The sequence below is a fragment of the Anabrus simplex genome, chromosome 6 (genome assembly GCF_040414725.1).
Source record: "Anabrus simplex isolate iqAnaSimp1 chromosome 6, ASM4041472v1, whole genome shotgun sequence".
Classification (NCBI taxonomy): domain Eukaryota; kingdom Metazoa; phylum Arthropoda; class Insecta; order Orthoptera; family Tettigoniidae; genus Anabrus; species Anabrus simplex.
In genome coordinates this window covers 245,460,498-245,481,711 of record NC_090270.1, presented here as the reverse complement: position 1 = coordinate 245,481,711, position 21,214 = coordinate 245,460,498, and the positions used below count along the sequence as shown (strand labels likewise).

General features: G+C 39.3%; 1 protein-coding gene across 1 annotated transcript in view; it reads left to right on the top strand.

Annotated features, from left to right (window-relative positions):
• LOC136875692 (leukocyte elastase inhibitor) overlaps positions 1 to 21,214 on the top strand; it is a 102,160-nt gene that overhangs the window by 17,518 nt on the left and 63,428 nt on the right. The window contains exons 2-5 of the mRNA XM_068228278.1: positions 966 to 1,075; positions 1,171 to 1,350; positions 12,607 to 12,805; positions 18,298 to 18,512. Coding sequence (XP_068084379.1) covers positions 966 to 1,075; positions 1,171 to 1,350; positions 12,607 to 12,805; positions 18,298 to 18,512 — 704 coding nt within the window. The remainder of the gene's footprint in view (positions 1 to 965; positions 1,076 to 1,170; positions 1,351 to 12,606; positions 12,806 to 18,297; positions 18,513 to 21,214) is intronic.

The window sequence follows — 21,214 nt, the reverse complement described above, 5'->3', positions numbered from 1 at the left end:
ATTTGCGCTCGCATTTAAAATATACTGTAATTGCAAAATATTGATTTCAAGCCTTGATTTACCTTCAATTAATTCTGTTTCATTGCAAGACAAATTCCTCTTTTTAACTTACAGTTTTGTTGAAATATTTTAATTTAAAGAGATCTACTTTAGTCATTGCGTAGAGTGCAAAAATGTTAATTGATACCAGTAAACTCTTTATTGTACCCGATCAATATACGTAAACAGTGCAGAAATAAGCAATACCGGGCGAGTTGGCCATGCGGTTAGGGGCGCACAGCTGTGAGCTTGCATCCGCGAGATAGTGGGTTCCAAACCCACTGTCGGCAGTCGTGAGGATGGTTTCCAGTGGTTACCCATTTTCACAGCAGGCAAATGCTGAGGATGTACCTTAATTAAGGCCATGACCGTTTCCTTCCCACTCCTAGACCGTTCCTATCCTATCATCGCCATAACACCTGTGTCGGTGCGACGTAAAACAAAATTTAAAAAAGACATAACCAGTTTCTTACAACGTTATTTATATTGGAATTTACTTAGATTTCTGTCCACTGGAAAAAAATAACGCTATTCCCTTAACGCTCAAGTGAACTTTCACCGTTCATTGACTTTCACGGCCTCTGACGTAACCACAACGTTGCTGTCGTTGAAGCGCGCACACTGATCGCTCGTTCGCCTACTTATATGCTGTGTGCTGGTGGTACTAAAAGCCCAGCGTGAGCGTCTCTGCCCTAAAAGATACTAACAATAACTGACTGACTATTGTTCTAATCCGAGCTGTGCTCTGTCTCTTCTGCTGAAACTCATCACCGATAAATGGCATTACCGCTGCAATTACATAATTTAATCCACCAAAGACGGATAAACAGCAACTAGTTATTACTGACACCATAAACAAGACAGAGTGGTTTCAGAAACACTTGGGAAAATGTAAAGAAATGTTTATATTTATTTTCTTGTTTCAGTTGTTTGGTATCAGCTGTCAGCCGTGAACAGCAATGAACGAGCACAAAGTGGAAAGGGACATAATGAAGTAGTTCAGAGTATCAATGATTTCAGTATTTCTCTCTACCAGGTAAGTGGAGTGAGCAAAGCTAGTTTCGAAGGTTTCTTCTTCAACCCCTATCTTGTGCCAACATTGTATGCTGACCTTCAGACTCTTGTTGCAAGGTGCTGAGTGAAGAACCCGGCAACATCGCGGTGTCACCTTTCAGCTTGGAGGTGAGCCTGGCAAGTTTACTCGTAGGATCACGGGGAGATACTGCAAAACGTCTCTCTGCTGCCTTGCACCTACCTCTAGAGCATTCCAGATTGGAACAGGCCTTCAGCACACTACTTGCGTTGTTGAAGGTAATACAGCTCTTGTATTAATTAACACCTTCATTTTAATAGGACGTTTTAGTAATAAATATAAATGGGAAACTGGAAACACTACAACGTTCTGCGTTATTTAAATGATAAACCACCATTTGAATTTGGGACCTAAAATGTACCACTGATATCTATATATACGAGGGTTGTAAGTAAAGTAGTATGCCTGATGATTTTTGTAACCTTTCCCGATGCCTCTGTCTTATGTTGTTGCGCCACATTGGGCGACCAATTTTATATGTGCCATTAAATTAGATTTGCGACCTTTATCGGCATCTCTGTCTAATGTTATTGGAGTATTAACTGAGTATTCACATATTTGAATATTGCTCCGGCCACAAAATTCTAAGCATCGGGTCGCAAGTCATACAAAGATTCCAAACTGGAATAATATTTATGAACATAAGTTCCAACATATGGCATATAATCATTTCTCAGGGTAAAAATTCGCTTCGTTGTTCCCATATGCATTAAATAAATCGCGGATTCCGTTGAAGAGTCGCCGTCCGTTGAAACATTCATACCATATCTTTATGTCAAAAGAAATTATCCGATCCTCATCTAATATCCAGCGTAAGCTAACTCAATAATTCCGTATACTATCCTACTACTACCTACTTAAAGAATAGAAATGCAAAATCAAATCTATATCTAATTTATTAGCATGCTAATGTATAATAAAATCGAATAATATATATTCATTGGCAATAACGAAAGGAAAATCATGGAATTATAAGTATCATTCTCAAAATGCTTGGTTTCCGGGATAAACAAATTTGAAAGAACTTTAAATCTTCAACATATTTGCTTACATATTTGTTAAATATCAAATTATACCATATCTTCCATGATTAAATTCATATAAGGGGAAAAATAGGGATCAGAACTTTATTAAACCAAGGAGGAGTGGAATATCTTTCATTTAATGTTGTTTGGGATTTTCTTTGGGGCATAAGTTAAGTTTCATTTTGGTTTTCGGTCTATTTGACCAAAATTTATTTGGACACATGTTTAGATTCATGTTTGGATTCTTGTTTGTGACTCACCACGTTACGAGATAAGCATTAGCATGTTTAAATATGGGTTTAAAACACCCATACAGTTACCAATATTCCTATTATAACCCAAATGAATCAACTAAATCAGTACATCACCATATGTACAACACAAACCAAATAAATCTAGTACCGAGTGCCATAGATTTGATGGTACGTCATTCTAACCTGCGAAAATCGTGCCATATAGTCCTAGTCATGTGCCAAAATATTTACATGCTCCCAAATATTTCTTCGCTGTGCCATAGTTTCGATAAAGCAAACCGTACTCCGTATAAGCGCTAACGTGCTGACCTTCAAATACGTAAATGTGCGAGATTTCATTCTATTCCCAAATATATATATCATAATGCATAACAAACACGTAACCTCTCCATATCATCCTCCGAAAGTTACAACGAAACACATACTGCTTGGCTCGAGACATGCATTCAACTCAACATGGCCTATATTCTTTACTTGCAGTGCTAACCAAAATCTAAATATAATATGTAACACAGGAATTCGCATTTCAGTTATCTATCCCATTCTTAAATAACGAACAGAAACATATCTCCTCATTCTACTTATAACATGCCACATTAACACTGCATTTCCTTTATATATATATATATTCCTCCATATTTAAAATATATCATCATTCAATTCCACTAAAATAACCTCTGTGTTACGGACGCAATATTCAATGATCTGATTATTCTCTTATACACTGCAACTTCGTAATATTTCAAACACTTCTTTTCCATATTATTATCGTACTGGCCATGATTGGTATACATATTGACCTGAAGTTCTAGGTTACGTCTTATATCTCGCTTATTTTTATATATCCATAACTGGTTAAACGCTTCACGGTCTACATGTATTAATTGGCACAAAACATGCACAAATACTCAGTCAGATCTAGTTTCAAATAACCTTAAAATTATCACATTAGCATTGCAGTTATATAGCATAAAATAGCACATTTCATCGGCTAATAATTGGCATTTATATTCATATATCCTTTCATTGGCACTTGATCTCATATATCTAGCACTCCTGTACACCTATAAATATTTTTCATCAATTGATTTGAAATTCATTACGATGCAACTCATAATACTTATCTCGTAATGGGATTTTGCCGCTGGATCTTGGCTGGACTACGGCATCTTGGAGTAGGCAACCACTGCGATCCGAAGATTACGTCATCTGCGGCTTCGGCTTGGGTCTTGGCTTGAGCTAATCAGTCTTGAGCAAACATCCCTTCTGTTTAAGCTGAGTCCATCTTGTCACCAGTCATCATGCAATCATAAAAGAACAAATACATAGTAGAATTCATAGTATACTGGTGAACAATAGGCAATTCAATTCGCAATATTTGTTTTTGGAAATTCGAGTTAGACGAAAATATTCTTTTCCTTAAATTTATAGATTTCTCTAATCTGGCCTATTCCTTGCTCTTTCTTTTGCTTAAACAGATATTGCCTCCCTCCTGGAAACAATAAATTATGCCGCTATGGTACTAATTTCGGCAACGTGTAATTCGGCTGAAGCTTCCTTTCCGTTTCTGAAGTCTGGCCTCACAGTAACAAATATTTCTTTCAAATCTACTCTTTTTCCGTATTATGTTCTTGCAGATATAGTCTTCTATTCTGTTAATATACTAATACTTTCGTATTTGACGTTGAGTTGATCCTTTTTATAATCTTTCTATAAGCCGTGCAACTTCCCTTCAACTTGTAACTCTATCTTCACAAAGTAGTCAAGAATCGTTCTCTTTCAAATTTTTCCGTCCATCGTTATTTAACTCTTGAGATTCTTTTCCCTTGCGGCCGGGCGATATCGATTTATTAGATCACTACTCTGTGTACTTGCACCTGAAGCTATTGTCCGCCATCTTTGTCCATTGTTTCCATTACATTGACGGCCGCTAATGTAACGTAATGGTACAGTAGTGACAATGTAATCCAGACACTCGCAGGAGTTCGGTTATGTACAAATAGGATATGGGAGTAGTCAGGCGGCGCTGTTGTCGATGTGTAGGGTGCATTTGACTGGCATCCATTTGGGAGTGTTGTTGCTGTGTGGCGTTGAAGTGAAGAGAGTCGAATTCACCGCTCTAAATCATGTTTTAAAAAGGCAGAATTCTACGAGCCTGAATTAAAGCGTCAGTCGAATTGATGGCGTCAATCTAGTTCACCACGTCCACAGAAATGTCGACAGGAACCGAGTCGGGTGAAGCTTATGCGGATTGTAGCATACGTCTACGAGTGTGGTGCGTGCTGTCCCTGAGGAACGAACTGTCAACAGTGACTACTATTGCTGATTTCTGGAGCGACATCTGCGTCCAGCTATGCGGCGCTATGACTTACTGACTTAATTCCTCTCGTTCCCACTGGAACATAGGGCATCCGTGAAATGTCTCCATTGTGGTCGTCGACTTGCCAATGCTTCAACTGCTTTGCAAGTCTTCCCTGCTTCAAGAGCCTCCTCCTCTACAGTAAATGTTGTTAAGTTCAAGAAAATGAGCGTAAATCCTAAAATCCAAAATCGATGAAAGATTGTTTGTGGCAGGAGAAGTGATTGAAGAGGTTAAAACATTTACCTACTTGGGAAGTGTAGTGACAAGAGAAGGAGGGGCGCAAGAGGATGTGAGAGTCAGAATAAGGAAATCAAATGGAGCCTTCATGCAACTGTATACAGTATGGAAAAATAACAACATTTCAAGGAAGACAAAAATAAGAATTTCCAATACAAATGTTAAATCAGTCCTTCTATATGCTTGTGAAACTTGGAAGGTTACACGAACCATCACTAATCTCTTGCAGACATTTATAAACCATTGCTTACGACGCATCATAAACATCAGATGGCCTGAAATTATATCTAATGACGTGCTATGGAGAACAAAAGAAAAGTTCCAGTCGCAGTGGAAATAAAGAGGAGGAAATGGAAATGGATAGGTCATACTTTGAGAAAGCCAGCGGGATCTAAAGAATACACAGCATTGGAATGGAATCCGCAAGGGGCACGGAGGAGGGGTCGTCCTAGGGAGACCTGGAAGAGGGCGGCGCTATGGTTCACGTTTAAGTTATTGCAAGACGATCGCCGTATATTGTTGCATGACGACGCAAACAATGTCAAGCTCTTATTTCAATGGTGGCATTGGGAGGTCTTGGAACAGCCTCCGTACTCGCCAGATATGAGTCCTTTAGACTTCGACCTGTTTCCGAAGTTGAAGGAATCCTTCCGAGGCCGCCGATTTCCTGACGTGGCAGCTGTGCTCAGTGCAGTTGGGCGCTTCCTCGCTGTCATCAACAAAGTAGGCCTTGCCGACGGTCCCCGACGGCTTCCCAACATTTGGCAGAAGGTAAAAGACTGCGGGTGCTGACAGGTCTGCTCAGTACGAGCGCTGGGCTGTGTTGTTGACTTCTTTTTTGTGGATCCACATTAACTCTTGTTAGCTTAATGATTGTGAATATCATGAAAGTGCTTTCACTATTTACAAGGCGGATTTATAACTAGCGTTTATCTGCCGAGGTACTTCTTGTAGCTAGATCCAAATTTTCATAGGCTTATCAGCATAATCGTTGTGAATATGGCCAAAAATATTTTAAAACTCACATACTGCGTTAATCTGCTGAAATTCTTTTATGGCTGCTGGAACCATATTTCCATAAAGCTGTCACGATAATGAATGTGAATAGCACCGGAGTGTTGCTTTCGCTTTCTATAAGACACTAGCATATGTGCCCGTTCTTCGCATGGAATTTGGTAATCGATTTCAAGATTCCTTAATGAATTTATGCGAAGTTACACATCTGTATTCAAACGTTCAATACGGGCATGTCAAACCTGATGTTCTTCTACGAAAGCACGTGGCAGTAACGTGAAGTACGATAAAGCTGAACAAAGAGGAAACAGAATGGGGTAGTTCACTGAGTTTATTGAACGATACTGTGCCTGGTTGAAAGTTGTGAGTAATTCTCCCTATTTCTCGATTACATATTGTTGTCCATCTGAAACCAGGAGTGACAATGTGACTGAAGAATCATGAAACAAATCGTTTTTTTTTTGCTAGGGGCTTTACGTCGCACCGACACAGATAGGTCTTATGGCGACGATGGGATAGGAAAGGCCTAGGAGTTGGAAGGAAGCGGCCGTGGCCTTAATTAAGGTACAGCCCCAGCATTTGCCTGGTGTGAAAATGGGAAACCACGGAAAACCATTTTCAGGGCTGCCGATAGTGGGATTCGAACCTACTATCTCCCGGATGCAAGCTCACAGCCGCGCGCCTCTACGCGCACGGCCAACTCGCCCGGTGAAACAAATCGTTGACGATAACCTCCTTTATTATCTATTCTGTGGAAAAAAGTAAAATGGCTCTTTAGTTAAACTACAGTTAAACTGTAGTTAAACTATAGTTGAACTATTTAACCTAACTTGAAATGACATGGCAGCCTGTAAAACAGTCCATTAATGGTAACTCTCTTGTTTTCCTCCTATCGAAAAGGTGCACATGAGAAAAAGCTTTTTAGAAATTGATTTCCCTTAAGGCTAGTAGTTCTCCATTAAGGTTGGTCATGTATATTTTGTGGGAGAGTAAAATCACTGTTTCGACTTCCAATAAACCCCGAAAGCAAACCGGTATTTGGAAATAATATTGATATTAATACCTACCCAAGGACAGATATAAAGTTGTGTAGAAGTATATACTGTAGTGTCCCAGTTATAAGAAATGAACAAACGGACAAACAGACAAATCGACAAAAAAGCTAAAAATAAAAGTCCGCTCGAAGTTAGACTGAAAACGGTCCATTAATGATATCTCCCTTATTAATCCTCGCATCGGAATGATGCATATGAGAAAAAACGTTTAGAAATTGATTTCCATTAAGGATGGTAGATTTCCATTTTCGTTGTGTATATTTTGCGGGAGTGAAAAATCAATGTTTCTGTTTCCTATAAACCCCCAGTCATTTCAGGGATATAGAAACAATGTTGGCCCTAAAACCTACCAAAGGAAAGGTGGATTCTAAATATGAAATTTGGTAGAAATATACCCAGTAGTTTTCAAGTTATAAGAACTCAAACAAACAGACGAACAGGCACCAAAACTAAACATATGCAGAAACGAAACGAAAAGCTGAATAAAAGTTTCGCCAAAATAGTCAATGTACAGGCACATGGTCGTTATGATTTTATTTATATAGATTCGGTTTAAATATTTTATCTCATATACAGCGTTAACCTGCCGAGATACTTACGGTTAGTGGATCCACGTTTCCATACTTTTTTCAGAGTTCTGTATTGTGCTCCTGCATATATCTTCGAAACACAAGACTCACAGGTATGCATACTTTCCTTTTCCTTTCTTGGTTACCAAAAACTGCTTGTCAGTTCTCTCGTTCATGAAAGCTGTTTAGTAAATTAACCATCTGTAAGTAAAAGTTATGTTGTCACTTGTGGACACAGTATGGCAATAAGTAGGGACCGGATGTTTATGATCTAAAAATGTTAGAAAGGTCCACGCATTTATGACCTCGAAATGTATTAAAATATGACAATAAATATGACTTTAAAGTTGTTGGCCACATTTTTGAAATCTTCAGAAATTTTCCGCTGCTTAAAATAATAATGCATTGAAAACATACTTTAAAAATCTAGAAAATTCAGTAATACAGGGTTATTCTAAATGATTGTCGGGGTTACAAAAATTCATAACTCACAGTGCAATTGACGTAGGAATATGAAACTTGTTTTATTGTGTACTGTAACTCATAAAGTTATTTTGAGATACATTACAACTGCTCGATTTGTGCGCCTTGTGTCACTCTACACACATCTACTCGATAGTCCATCTCTTCCCACACACGAGTCAACATGGCAGCGCAGCGGTGATGCTTTCGAAGGCGGCTTGGATGCGCTGCTTCACTTCCTGAATATCCACCGGTAGAGGAGGAACAAATACCTGATCTTTAACATATCCCCACAGGAAGAAATCGCATGGTGTAAGATCTGGTGAACGTGGTGGAAAGGGTAAGAGCATCAGATCACCTTCCGTTCCGCGTCCCATCCATAGTTGTGGAAGTTCTTGGTTTAAAAATGCTCTAAGCTCCCCGTGGAAATGAGGTGGTGGACCATCCTGTTGCAGCACGTGATCATCTCTGTCGTTACTCAACTGGGGTAACAGCCATTCTGTGAGCATGTCCAGGTAGGTCAGCCCTCTTACTGTCTGTTCATTGAAGAAGAACGGGCCATAGATCTTCGTGTTTGAAACGGCACAGAACACATTCACCTTAGGAGAGTCTCGCACATGTTCCACAGAACAATGGGGGTTCGTTGCACCCCAAATGCGAACGTTTTGTTTGTTTACCTTTCCACTTACATGAAAAGTAGCTTCGTCACTGAAAACTACTCTGTCAAGAAAACCATCATCTTCTTCAATCCGTTCCTGCAGTGCCATGCAAAAGTTGAAACGTAGGTCTTTGTCATTAGCTGTTAGAGCTTGACGCAATTGTAGGCGATATGGCTTTACCTTTAGGCGCCTTCGTAACACACGCCATACTGTGGTTTGAGGAACTTGCAGTTCGCCGCTACATCTCGTAGTTGATTTCTTAGGACTACGGAGATAAACGCCCCTAATCCGAGTCACATCCGCTTCTGGCGGGACGCTCACTGCTTTTCCCTTCGCACAAACAACCTGTATCCACAAATTGTGCGTACCATCTGCGAATAGAGTTGTCGGAAGGAGGCTCCGAAAATGGCGCTGGACTCTGGTAACTGATCGGTGTTGATGAAATTCAAGAGTACAAAAAGCTTTCTCCTTATCACTAACAGCCATTTTGTTAAACACTGCTATTACAGCCATCTGGTGGTAACTTAAGTACTACAGTTGATGCAAAACAAAACTTTGAGAGTTTGTCTAACCGTTAGTGCAACAATAAAAATGGCACGTTTTCCACGTTTAAAAAAAAAAAAAAAACACGAAACCCCAACAATCATTTAGAATAACCCTGTAATAATTAAGTAAATATATTAATTTTATCATATTTCGAATTTATTTAATTAGTCAATCCAGAAGTAACTTCCGACTCTGCACCTAATGAAATAAATGTCACATTTTGATGGGCGATCAGAAAGAATGACAATAGCAAATTACATATATTTTAAAGTTTTCAAATAGGAACGATCTTCTATTTTCACGCAACAATGACTTGTCAGGGAATAAAAGACCGCTCAACATCGCAGGATGTTATTGGGCCATACTTGAAACACGTCGAATCATTAGAGTTCAATTGCGGCTCACTATTCTATCGCTTTGTACGCCTCTGTCTCTTTCTATACAGCTTACCGCCCAAATTCACATAAATATATATTTCTAAAACAGATAGTTGTAAGAAATTACATACAACAATTAGGAGATGTGAAAAGTCCATCTTTGCGATGACTGAAAGCAGGTATGAGAAAATGGAATAAGAATATGAAAATATGACAAAACACGAAAATTCACGGGGGATTTTTTTTTTTTGCAAGTTGCTTTACATCGCACCGACATAGATAGCTCTTATGGCGACGATGGGACAGCGAGGGGCTAGGTGTGGGAAGGAAGTGGCCATGGACTTAATTAGGTACAGCCTCAGCATTTGCCTGGTGTGAAAATGGGAAACCACGGAAAAAAAATTCAGGGCTGCCGACACTGGGGTTCAAACCCACTATCTCCCGAATAGTGGACACTGCCCGCACTTAAGTCGGGGTAAAATGGGAATAATATGAAAAAATACTGGAAAATGACAAGGAACGTTAAAAGAGCCAAAATACGACTTCGTATGACCCGCGAAAATTGCATAATTTTAGTCACCACAGATAAAATCAAGCTTAACTTGTATTCGCCAGGCAAATGATATAAAGAAATAAAATGTGACATGCCATAAACATGCGGGCCCTAGAATAAGGAATGAAAATTAAAATGAAAATCCACAGCCTGTTTCCTGTTATTAGGCTGTGTCAGGAATGGAATGAGGATAGGAATTGTGCCGGCTGCCGAATCTGTCGCACACCTCAGGGGCAATGGTTGATGACTGACAGATGAAACGAAATGATAGTGGAGAGTGGATGGAATGAATGATGACAGGGAAAACCGGAGTAACCGGAGAAAAACCTGTCTCGTCTCCACTTGGTCCAGCACAAATTTCTCATGGAGTGAAAATTCTTCAAATTATAATTCTAAAGCCTTCTTGAAAGTCGAGATAATGACTGATTATCCCAAGTCGAATAAATGTAAAAGATTGCAAAATGAAAACGTGTAATTATCGCGTATTATATCGCAGAATTAATTCATGTACTCCTGAGCAACATCCAAGTTCAAAAGGAACAAAAGTTGACATTTTTACACTATCCTCCCCTACTTATTAGATTCTCGCTGTCCAAAGTATTCTTCGGAGACATCATCAACACAGAAGCTCTAATGAATCCCTTGTCAGCTTTCTTGAAGATTCATGTTATGCAGCCGTTTGGCTATAAGGAAAACAGTGGCACTCACCAGCCTGTCAGCATTTTGGTGACTCAGTTATATTCCTGCTTTCCTAGATATTTTCCAAGTTTGTCACTGCGTACCTTCCAAGCACCAGTTGCGGCTTAACTGCAGGGTAACAATCACCTTCCAAATTAATTTTAGAATCAATGAAAATACAATCCTTCTTTTTAATCTGAACATGTACGTCATTGTTACCACCGTGATCTTTGACCTCTTGATGTTCAAGTCATACCCTACTCCTCGTCAGTGACTAACAGGTATTGTAATGAACGAAACGTTAAATTAGACTGGCCACGTAACAAGTACCTGCAGTAACATCCCCCTATCTGTTGAACTGTATCCCAATAGCTTTAAAAACAACTTGTAATCTCCTTCGTCTTGTGTATCTTTGACTACCATGTCTTTTTTTTTTTTTGTTCCTTCATTTTACCCAATTACACGGAATGGGCAATATGTTTGTGTTAAGCCCAGTTTTACGGCCAGATGCCTTTCACGACGTTAACCCTATGGAAGGGGATGCATTCACTACTGCTTGTTTCTGCAGTGGTTGGTAAGGTAGGGTGTTGTGAGTATCTGTAGATAAGAGTGTTGGGACAAAAACAAACACCCATTCGCCAAGTTGGAGGAATTAACCAGACGCGCTCTTTAACTGCTGTTTTTTTCTGCTTGTTCAGATTATCTATCATTATTTTTAAGAAAAGGAAGGAAAGGAATGAAGTTTCAAAATTTAGGATTTAAATTCTGCTCTCATCTTTTCTCTGTATACTCATTCACGCAAGAACCTTTTTACAACTCCCTGGTCCACTAAATCCCCGTAACAGAAACAAGAGCTTAGACCCGCCAGCACTGAAGTATTCATCATCTTCTACACTGTCCGAGTGCATCCTCTTCCTCCTCAAAGAGCTTTGGCAGAAAAACTGCAGAAAAGGAGTACAAATTGTACGTGTGCAAAGTGTGTCTTGTGTTTTAATTATTACATTTGTTCATGACAAGAGTAAAAGGTGTGTTCAAGAAAGTAAAGAAACAAAGGGGATCGGTACTACATAAATAGCCCTGGTGTATCAGAGGTTGTGAATGAAAGTTCACCCAATACTTCAGCTCCACACCCAGAATATCTCATGTACAACTTCAACAAAAATAGCAACTGTTATGCTACTCATACCAACTTATGGAGCAAGGTTTCCACTAGAATTTAAATCCAACCGCAACCTTCTAGGCCTTATGGTTCTTGAGATATTAATTTGTAACTGACTATGCAACTATTTAAATTAAATATACTTCCAGTCAACCAAATTTAATTAACCATACACCAAATTAATCAGGAAATTCCAAGTAATGTTTCTGCATAAGAAACAAAAAATATTTTTTTCAATAAAATGACCATTTATACTCCACTTAAACAGGGCCAATGTAGTGGAAGTGCTCTATGTACTAAGTATGGAAACTTTGAATAAGGCGGTTGGAGTGGGTCTCTGCAAACAAGCACATGGCTAAAATTGTCGAAGGATTTGAGATAATTAAGGGGAAAGCTATTACTGGCTCACTCTGTATATGCGATACTTAAATACAGCTAATTCCATAAAACTGTGCAGGTTATGAAATACCCACCATTTGTTGTATGTTTCCTAGTTAAGTGACAACAGCATTCTTCTATTTCAGAATTCAGAGAACGCCACTCTGGAAATAGCGAATAAGATCTATATTCATAAGGACTTTAAGGTTAAGGACCAATTCTTTCGGTCTACGAAGCAACACTTCAAATCGGTCGTTGAACACAACACTGAGGCCGTGAGGACAGCAATCGATACGTGGGCTGCGGAGAAGAGTCACATAAAAATACAAAATCTTCCTGCTCCAGGTGAGTTCATTGCTCTCGCTGCTAATACCTCTAAAATGTTTCCATTCCATACCGTAATTGGGGTACGGTGGGCCTCCTAGAGGATGATGTGTTATGGTGATATGAGGTGCGATGTTTGTGAGAGGGGATATGCCATGATCTATAAAAGAAACCGTCCCAGCATTCGGAATTAGTTTCGGATATTAATTCCCAGTCTCCCTCCAACTCCCTCAATCAGCCCGTGCTCTACTTGTCATATATAGTCACTGCCTTCGAGATGAACAGGCCGCACTCTAGCTCCGATGACGTCACGCAAAGAGGCGAACTGTTTCCTCTGTCTATCCTGTGCAATGTGAAGACTTGATAGGTCTGTGTGCCTTGTAATTTTGAAATATTTACAAATTTGTTATTAATATAACTGGTGAGATCACTAACACATGTAATCACTTCGTAATTCGTAAGTAAGGGATATGTAATTTTAGGAGAAGTAGCTTTGAAGTGCGATCTACGTGGTCAAAGCTTGAGTGTTTCACTCGTCAATGTATTCAACAAATAATTGTTAAGCATGAATACAAATATAGAGGCAAAAAATGTATAATAATAATAATAATAATAATAATAATAATAATAATAATAATAATAATAATAATAATAATAATAATAATAATAATAATAATAATAATAGTCACTCCATAACTCTAGATGGTAATAATAAAAAAATGTGTGTGGCTATTTCTAGCCGAGTGCAGCCCTTGTAAGGCAGACCCTCCGATAAGGGTGGGCGGCATCTGCCATGTGTAGGTAACTGCGTGTTATTGTGGTGGAGGATAGTGTTACGTGTTGTATGTGAGTTTTAGGAATGTCGGGGACAACACAAGCACCCATTGGAATTAACCAATGAAGGTAAAAATACCCGACCCGGTCGGGAATCGAACCCAGGACACTCTGAACAGAAGACCAGTACTCTGACCATTCAGCAACGAGGCGGACACTCTAGATGGTCATAAATACAGTCTCTTTTTTGTTGTTGGTTTTTTCTTGACACTTCTGGCAGTATCCTTCGAAGATTTTCTTGAGACCCTTTCTTCCACACAAACACTTGTATCATTTTCTTTGTTTGGGATCAACCCACGTTTTCCGAAATATTAATGCACTGACCAGCATGATCTGTTAGTTACTTCCTACATTCACGAAAACTGCCGAAGAATATTTCCTTAATTACTTAATTATTAAAGTGCATTGCTTCCAACATCTGAATGTTATCTACCAGAAACAGTTCAATCTTAAAATTTTAAAGTGTATGCACAAAAATGCTAGAATCATTTAGCAGAAGGTTAGGTTTAATAAATAGGGTTTACTTCTACTTTTTTCCTCGCATTAACTTCACTAATTCAAGAAATAACCATATGTAGGTTCGATTGATTACTGTCCTCTTTTATGATTGTACTGTATCAACAATAAAACGCCCTGCTGTAAAGCTGTGTAGCAAGAAAGTCAAAAGCAGAACTCATCATCAGCTCAGGAAAATGAGTGAAACCTACTCCTTTATTCTGTGTAACACGTACATTTTCGGTTGGAATTTTCGTTTATTATATAAGTAACCTACCCTCACACGAAGAAAATTAATATATTAATGTATATTTACTTATATAGTTGTATTTTTTTCCATTATACGTTGCAACTGCGAACTTTCACATACTGTATTTAAATTCCCAAAACATTATATTTCCACAAAAAACGTGTTATACGATAAAAAGTAAATGAATAAAATCCGCGAGAAGTATTAACTCTTTGTTGCATTGTGTAACATATGCAACATCGATTAACAAACTGTTTTGCACGCCTCTGGTGGGCACTTCATGAACCAATGCATATTCCACATGTGTTCCAAGATGTATATAAGATCTTTGACCTTAGTTACTCATAGGTTGGCTGTACTGTGGCCTTAGAGTAGCGTATGTTATGAGATGGGAGAGCCTACACCCCTTTGTTGCATGATGTAGCATATATGCAACACAGATTCAAAAATTGATTTGCACGCCTCTGATGGACATTTCATGAACCAGTGCATGTTACACGTCAGTTCCAAGTTGTTTATAGAATATCTTTGAAATTAGTTAACCATTTGTGTATATTTTATGTAGGAACTAGTTGAATGGCAACCGTATCAAAGATAATGTTTATTCACGTTGCATCATATATGCAGCATTATTGATATTTTTTCAATATTTTCCCTGTTCTATTAACCTTATGGAAAGTCCAAAAATAACTTTTAAACATGAAAATAAAATCATGCATTAAAGGGTTAAGTCGCTCGAATTTATATTACTCGCCACGTGGAGATATGATACCTAAGCTAAACTATTATCTTAATAAGAGCTGTTTACGTAAATCCTAATGTGATAAATTTAAAGAGCAAACATGCAATATTCTTAAATGTAAGGTTCCGTCTTTCATCATTCGCAATTATCGAATGAATTCTCCCAATCCTTATGAATTACATTCACAAGTGCAATTTGGAGTATTCGCTTAGCTCCCCTCAATTGATCAGCTGATCGGCTTGGCGCGCTTTCTACAGTACGGCCTGTGTATTACGAAGGCAGTGATATAGTGCACTATTATTATTTTTATATTGAGCAATAGTACAAGAAAGCAGTATAGTCACACCTTATCTTGTTACTCAGACCTTAATGAATATAAGCCTACAGTCTAAACCGTTCATTGCGACATCGCTTTTAACGGCGTACGGGATATAACGGCGAAAACTAACGGTCCCGTCTATATCCTATATAAACATTGTATTTAAAAACTCGCTTAGTACGACCTCATTTATTACGACATATAGCATAAAACGACGTATTTTGATCACATATTCGGAAAACAATGCAACACTTATTACTGTAGATTTCAAATCAGTTTGTTTGTTAAATTGTCAAGGCAAACATCGCAGTGAAAATGTCACAGAAAAAAAGGAAAGTGTTTAATATTGAAGACTACATGGCGATTAGAAAATGGGGGTGCAGACGTCAGCCTCGCGAGGGAATTGGGGGTATCACACTAAAAGATCTCTACAATTTGGAATGACAGAAAGAAAATACAGCCTTTTTTCGAAGTAATTTCTTTAAAAGTCATCTGAGTACAAAGATATTGAAGAGTACTTGGATGGTTTAAGCAGCAAACAACAAATAATATACCGATCAATGGACCTATTCTTCAAGCGAAAGTCAATTAAATTCCTCGCAGTCCCACTCCACAAGTACTGTACTCTAAACACAGTACTTGCTTACGTTTTCTGAAGTTTTAACTTAATTCTGTTAAATAACCACGTATGTATGCTGCTTAAAACTTACAGATATGACATTTTTAGCAAGAACAAAAAAAAAAAAACAGGTTTGTGTGACTATCGGCTATAACGACCATCGATTGTCGTTATAACCGATTTCGACTGTATCTAATAGTATTTACGAGCACCCCCAAGTGAACTGGCGATGGTAGGTTTCTTTACCATCAGCGGGCGTCTTGGATGGTAACGTCGTCCTTCAGGCCAGGGATATTTGCGTTAGTGGTGTGAATTTTCGGAGGAGGTAAGATGGGTGTGGGAGCATACTAAAATAGGAACTGTCCCGGCCTTGCCTATGCCGCAGAATGGAAAACTAGGGAAGACCATTCTCAGGACAGCCGACAGTGGAGACCAGCCACTCCGCCTCCTGAATGTAGAGCTGTAAGGCCAACCCCTCACCGTCTCCCGAATGCAGAGGTGTAGAACAACGGCAGAGCCGTAGTCACCGGTCGCCTGCTCGCTAGGTTGGTAGGAAAGCAGAGTTGTAGGGCTATTTGCCAGCCCTGGTCACCCAGTCTCATCATCATCATCATCGTCATCTAAAAGTTTTCATTCCCCTCCCTGAGGGGGACGGGTGGGCCACCTAGAACGTAACGCCTTTTCTCTGGCCAGGGTATTCAGGTGGTTTGGGGTGATGTGTGGGAATATGGTGGCGGGACATATGGAGTGTGATGTAAATGTGATGTGGGAGGAGGCAGTTCACTACTGTTCTGTGTTTCTTTCTTATTTTAAATGTTATCTTCATTTTGATATTAGTGTTTACATAAATTACATGGGGTACATATACATTTATTACACATTATCACTTTGTTATTTGGGACTATATTTTTTAAAAAATATTAATTTTATTTACATTGTAATAATTATAATTATTAAATTAACCCATGCGAAATGTGACAGGAAGGGAAAAAAGAATAATAATAACAATATTATTGATTTTACGTCCCACTAATTACTTTTATGGTTTTAGGATACGTCAGGGTGCCAGAGTTTTGCCACTAGGAGTTCTTTAACGTGGCAGTAAATATCGACAGGAGGCTGTCATATTTGAGACCTCAAATACAATCAGACTGAGCCAGGATTGAACCGGCCAACTTGGGCTCAGGAAACCAATGCCTTAACCGTTTGAGTCACTCAGCCCAGCCACAACAATATCTGCCTAGAAATTATACAAATACCGATATTAAATGTCGTATTACTGTCACAGGTGGACAATATTGTGGAAGTGGAAAGTGTTTTTGAAGGCTATTTGTAAAGTATAATATGACGTTTTATTTGTAATGACCTAACCTGCACTATGTAATATTTGTAACATATGTAATTGTAAATGGTAGATTTCTATTCTGTACTTGCTGGAAGTATCTAGAAAATTGTTGAACAGGGTGTGTGCCTTTTGTGGGTTATGTTTTCTAGAAGGAAATTTCTTACTATTCTGGAAATGGAAGATTCGCGAACGTGTGTCTTCGAGAATGTTAGTTAAAGTTCGCGACGGGAGTAGGAATTGTGATTGGTGAACCTAGGAGGGGATGGGCGGACTCATACATTCTGATTGGCTACTCCAAGCCAGAGTTTTCCTATATATAGTAAGCGAGGCAGCGATCGTGATTATTTGGCCTTGTCTTGGCCTGATCTGCCTTTAGTCTGTGTTGGTCTGCGTCATGTGCAACGCTTCACTTCCGAAATGGCGCATCCTCGGGTAAGCACTCTTACTTTCCGTTCCGGTTAAATTTCGTATAGGAGTCTGCCCTAGCATAACCTAGATTCGCCAAATCACAATTCCTACTCCCGTCGCGAACTTTAACTAACATTCTCGAAGACACACGTTCGCGAATCTTCCATTTCCAGAATAGTAAGAAATTTCCTTCCAGAAAAACATAACCCACAAAAGGCACACACCCTGTTCAACAATTTTCTACATACTTCCAGTAAGTACAGAATAGAAATCTTCCATTTACAATTACATATGTTACAAATATTACACAGTACAGGTTAGGTCATTACAAATAAAACGTTATATTATACTTTACAAATAAAGTCTTCAAAAACACTTTTTACTTCCACAATATTGTTCACCTGTGACAATTACAACACATGGACCACGGGAAAAATATATATCATGTTTACTGGCGGCAAAGCTTCATTTAGTCACTCAAACCCTGTGTTTTTATTACAGATGCCCTCAAGTCGAATGACGTCATGGTATTGGGGGACGACGTTTGTTTCAAGGGATTCTGGAAATATCCTTTTGACAAGAAATTAACACAGGACACAAATTTTCACTGTGATAATCAATCCAGCGTAACCACTCAAATGATGCACCTGACTGAAAATCTAGGGCTTGCAGAAATAAAAGAATGGAGAGTAAGGATCTTGAAGCTGCCGTATCGGGTAAGTTTATTTATTTCCTACCAATATGTGTGCGTTTTCCTGTGCGATGAAATCGCAATGAATTTTCAGAAGAACACCGTAGGTTGCATCGGAGCGTCTGCCGCAAGTTTTACGTGTGAATACGTCTTACGGGATGGAATGTTATCAGTAGCGGCGCTAAGAAGCTCCCCACCCGCCCGCAATAATCGAAAATGGGCCCCTCGTTTCCTCATAAGGGAAGTTACAAGTTTATTTCGTGGTACGAGGTTGTATATTATTACAATGAACAACGAACAAACCAGTGGCTCTTGGGCCATTGAAAGGGGAGTATTGTTGATTTGTTAATTTTGATATTTTGTATGCTTGTACATATGTAGTGACTTCTTGTTGAGCTTATTTTACGCTCTGGAGCAGGGATCACCACCACCAACCAAGGGACACCAACCGGAAAAACCACGTAACACCGCACCCACTATAGTGGACCCCGCTAACCCTCCGTTTACTGAGCAATATTTTCAAATTTGCAGATATGTACGGATTTTTATTTATTATAATTTGATTTCCTCTGAGAATGTCTTTTGCGTCTTTTTTTGGCTATTTCACAGTAGTATGAGCAATGTATGTTCTAAAACAATGGGGGCTGAATCAGCATTTTCCCACGAGGTCATTGACCCCTAGTTGAGTAGTAAGGCTATGTCGATTCTAGAATGAGGTCATTGGCCCCTAGTTGAGGAGAAAAGCTATGAACGCGGAATAAAGTCATAACCTTGCGTACGAGAGCAAGCCTAACCTCACAGACTCCATTGAAATGGCCTAAATGGTCGGCGAATGATTTGGAGGTGCTGTTTGACCCCCTAGGTGAGGTTATGACGTCATACGCGTACGTACGAGGGCAATGCTTACCTGACGGGCCACTTTGGAGGAGCCGAATCGGACGGGTCCCCTTGGAGGAGCCGAGTCGGAAAAGTCACGGAGCCCTTTGGAGGAGCCACATCAATCGGGCGCCCATGGAGGATCCATAAATCGGTTAGGTGACCTGCAGATGAGGTTAAGGCATCATTATGACGTTTGAACATAACCTTGCCCACGAACGCTAACCTAACCTTACACACAGGTTCCCCTTGGAGGAGTCCAAACGGTTAGATGACTGGCAGTTGAAGTTATGACTGTTAACCTAACCTCGCTACGAGGAACGCCAACCTAACCTCAGACGGGCTCCCACTGCATGAGCCGAACTAGTGAGGCGACTTGTAGGTGTGGTTAGCACGTATGTTAACCTAACCTTGGCCACGAACTGCAACCTAACCTCACACACGCTCTTTGGCATATGCCCCTTGGCGTAGTGACTACTACCGGTTATATTACAGTATTGGTTATGCTGCAGACAAGATTGCTGTACTCCTTAACATCTTACTGTGAAGAGGTAGCATGCTTCCAAAAGTTTAATGCCCCCTGCAACATTCAAATTAAACAAGTCATTTATTGTTTATGAAATTAAATTTTCAACATATATTATACTATGGATGTTATGCTTCACAAAGAAGTTGATGCAGTTCTTACCTGAATGTCATCCATGTGTTTAGTTCCTTTCTGAATCATTATCAGGTACTGTAAAGAAGGGCAAATTTAATCCATACACTGTCTACAGTTTACAATCTTCGGATTAGGTCCATCGCAATCGCATTCGATGTGATTTTCACTTCGATGCGATGTGTCCCATGTGTTTAGTTTTTTTTAGAATCGTTATCAGACACTGTAAAGAAGGGAAAAAGTTCGCAGACGTTGCACCGGCTAGCAGCTAGTTGGTAAAATGGCTAACAGATGGCGCACTAGCAGTTAGTTCACTGCTTTTCCGCTTATTAGCGCATGCAAACAAGATGACTGGCACGCGCTTTTTGTGAGTGTTTTAATCGCATGCATTCCCTGATGTTATGTTTCCCAGTTCATCAGAGAAGAGAGGTGTGCGTGGAGGTAGAACGGACAGCATGCATCCTCTACCAAGTAGCGGAAGTGAACAAGATGCCGTCACACATACCAATTTTAAATGGAAGCAACCTATATTTTATGATTAGAGCATACATTGTTGGTTGTTATCTTACCATGCTCATAAATTTCAAATCATCACGTATTTTGTAATGAACAAAAAAGTTTTGAACAGTCAGTATACATTCTCTTGTGTTCTGAGCAGAAAAGAACAACTACATGTTAACTTTCGATGAATGAATGAACCTTACCAGTCTGACACTTCACCTTCCTTATGGAACTAAAACTAGAAGCGAAAAGACGAGAAGAAGATTGTCATACGCTACTAGGTTTATCGGATCTCGTTAGAGAAGTAACAGGGGAATAGACTGTGTGCATGTGCGAGCGGGAAAGTGCATCAGTTTGCAAAGGAAATAAAAAGTGTTAAAGTAAACCATGACAGCAAGTTTGTGAGTCATTGTAAAAACAAATGGCAAAAAAATGGATGGCTAATTTCATCCTTTCTACATGTGGTGTCCCGCCTACAACGGTAGGTGCAATGAGCTCGTTGTTATAACTCATATGTGTCTACACTTTTTAGAGTTATTACTCAATAATAGCCCTACGACGTAATTCTTCCTCTATTTCTTGAATCTGTCATTCATACTCTGTGTAACCAGCATCTTGATACGCTCTTAGGAGTTGTAAATGCTCAACGAGTAAGTTGAGGTCTTTACAGTATCTTCCATCTGTATAGGGTA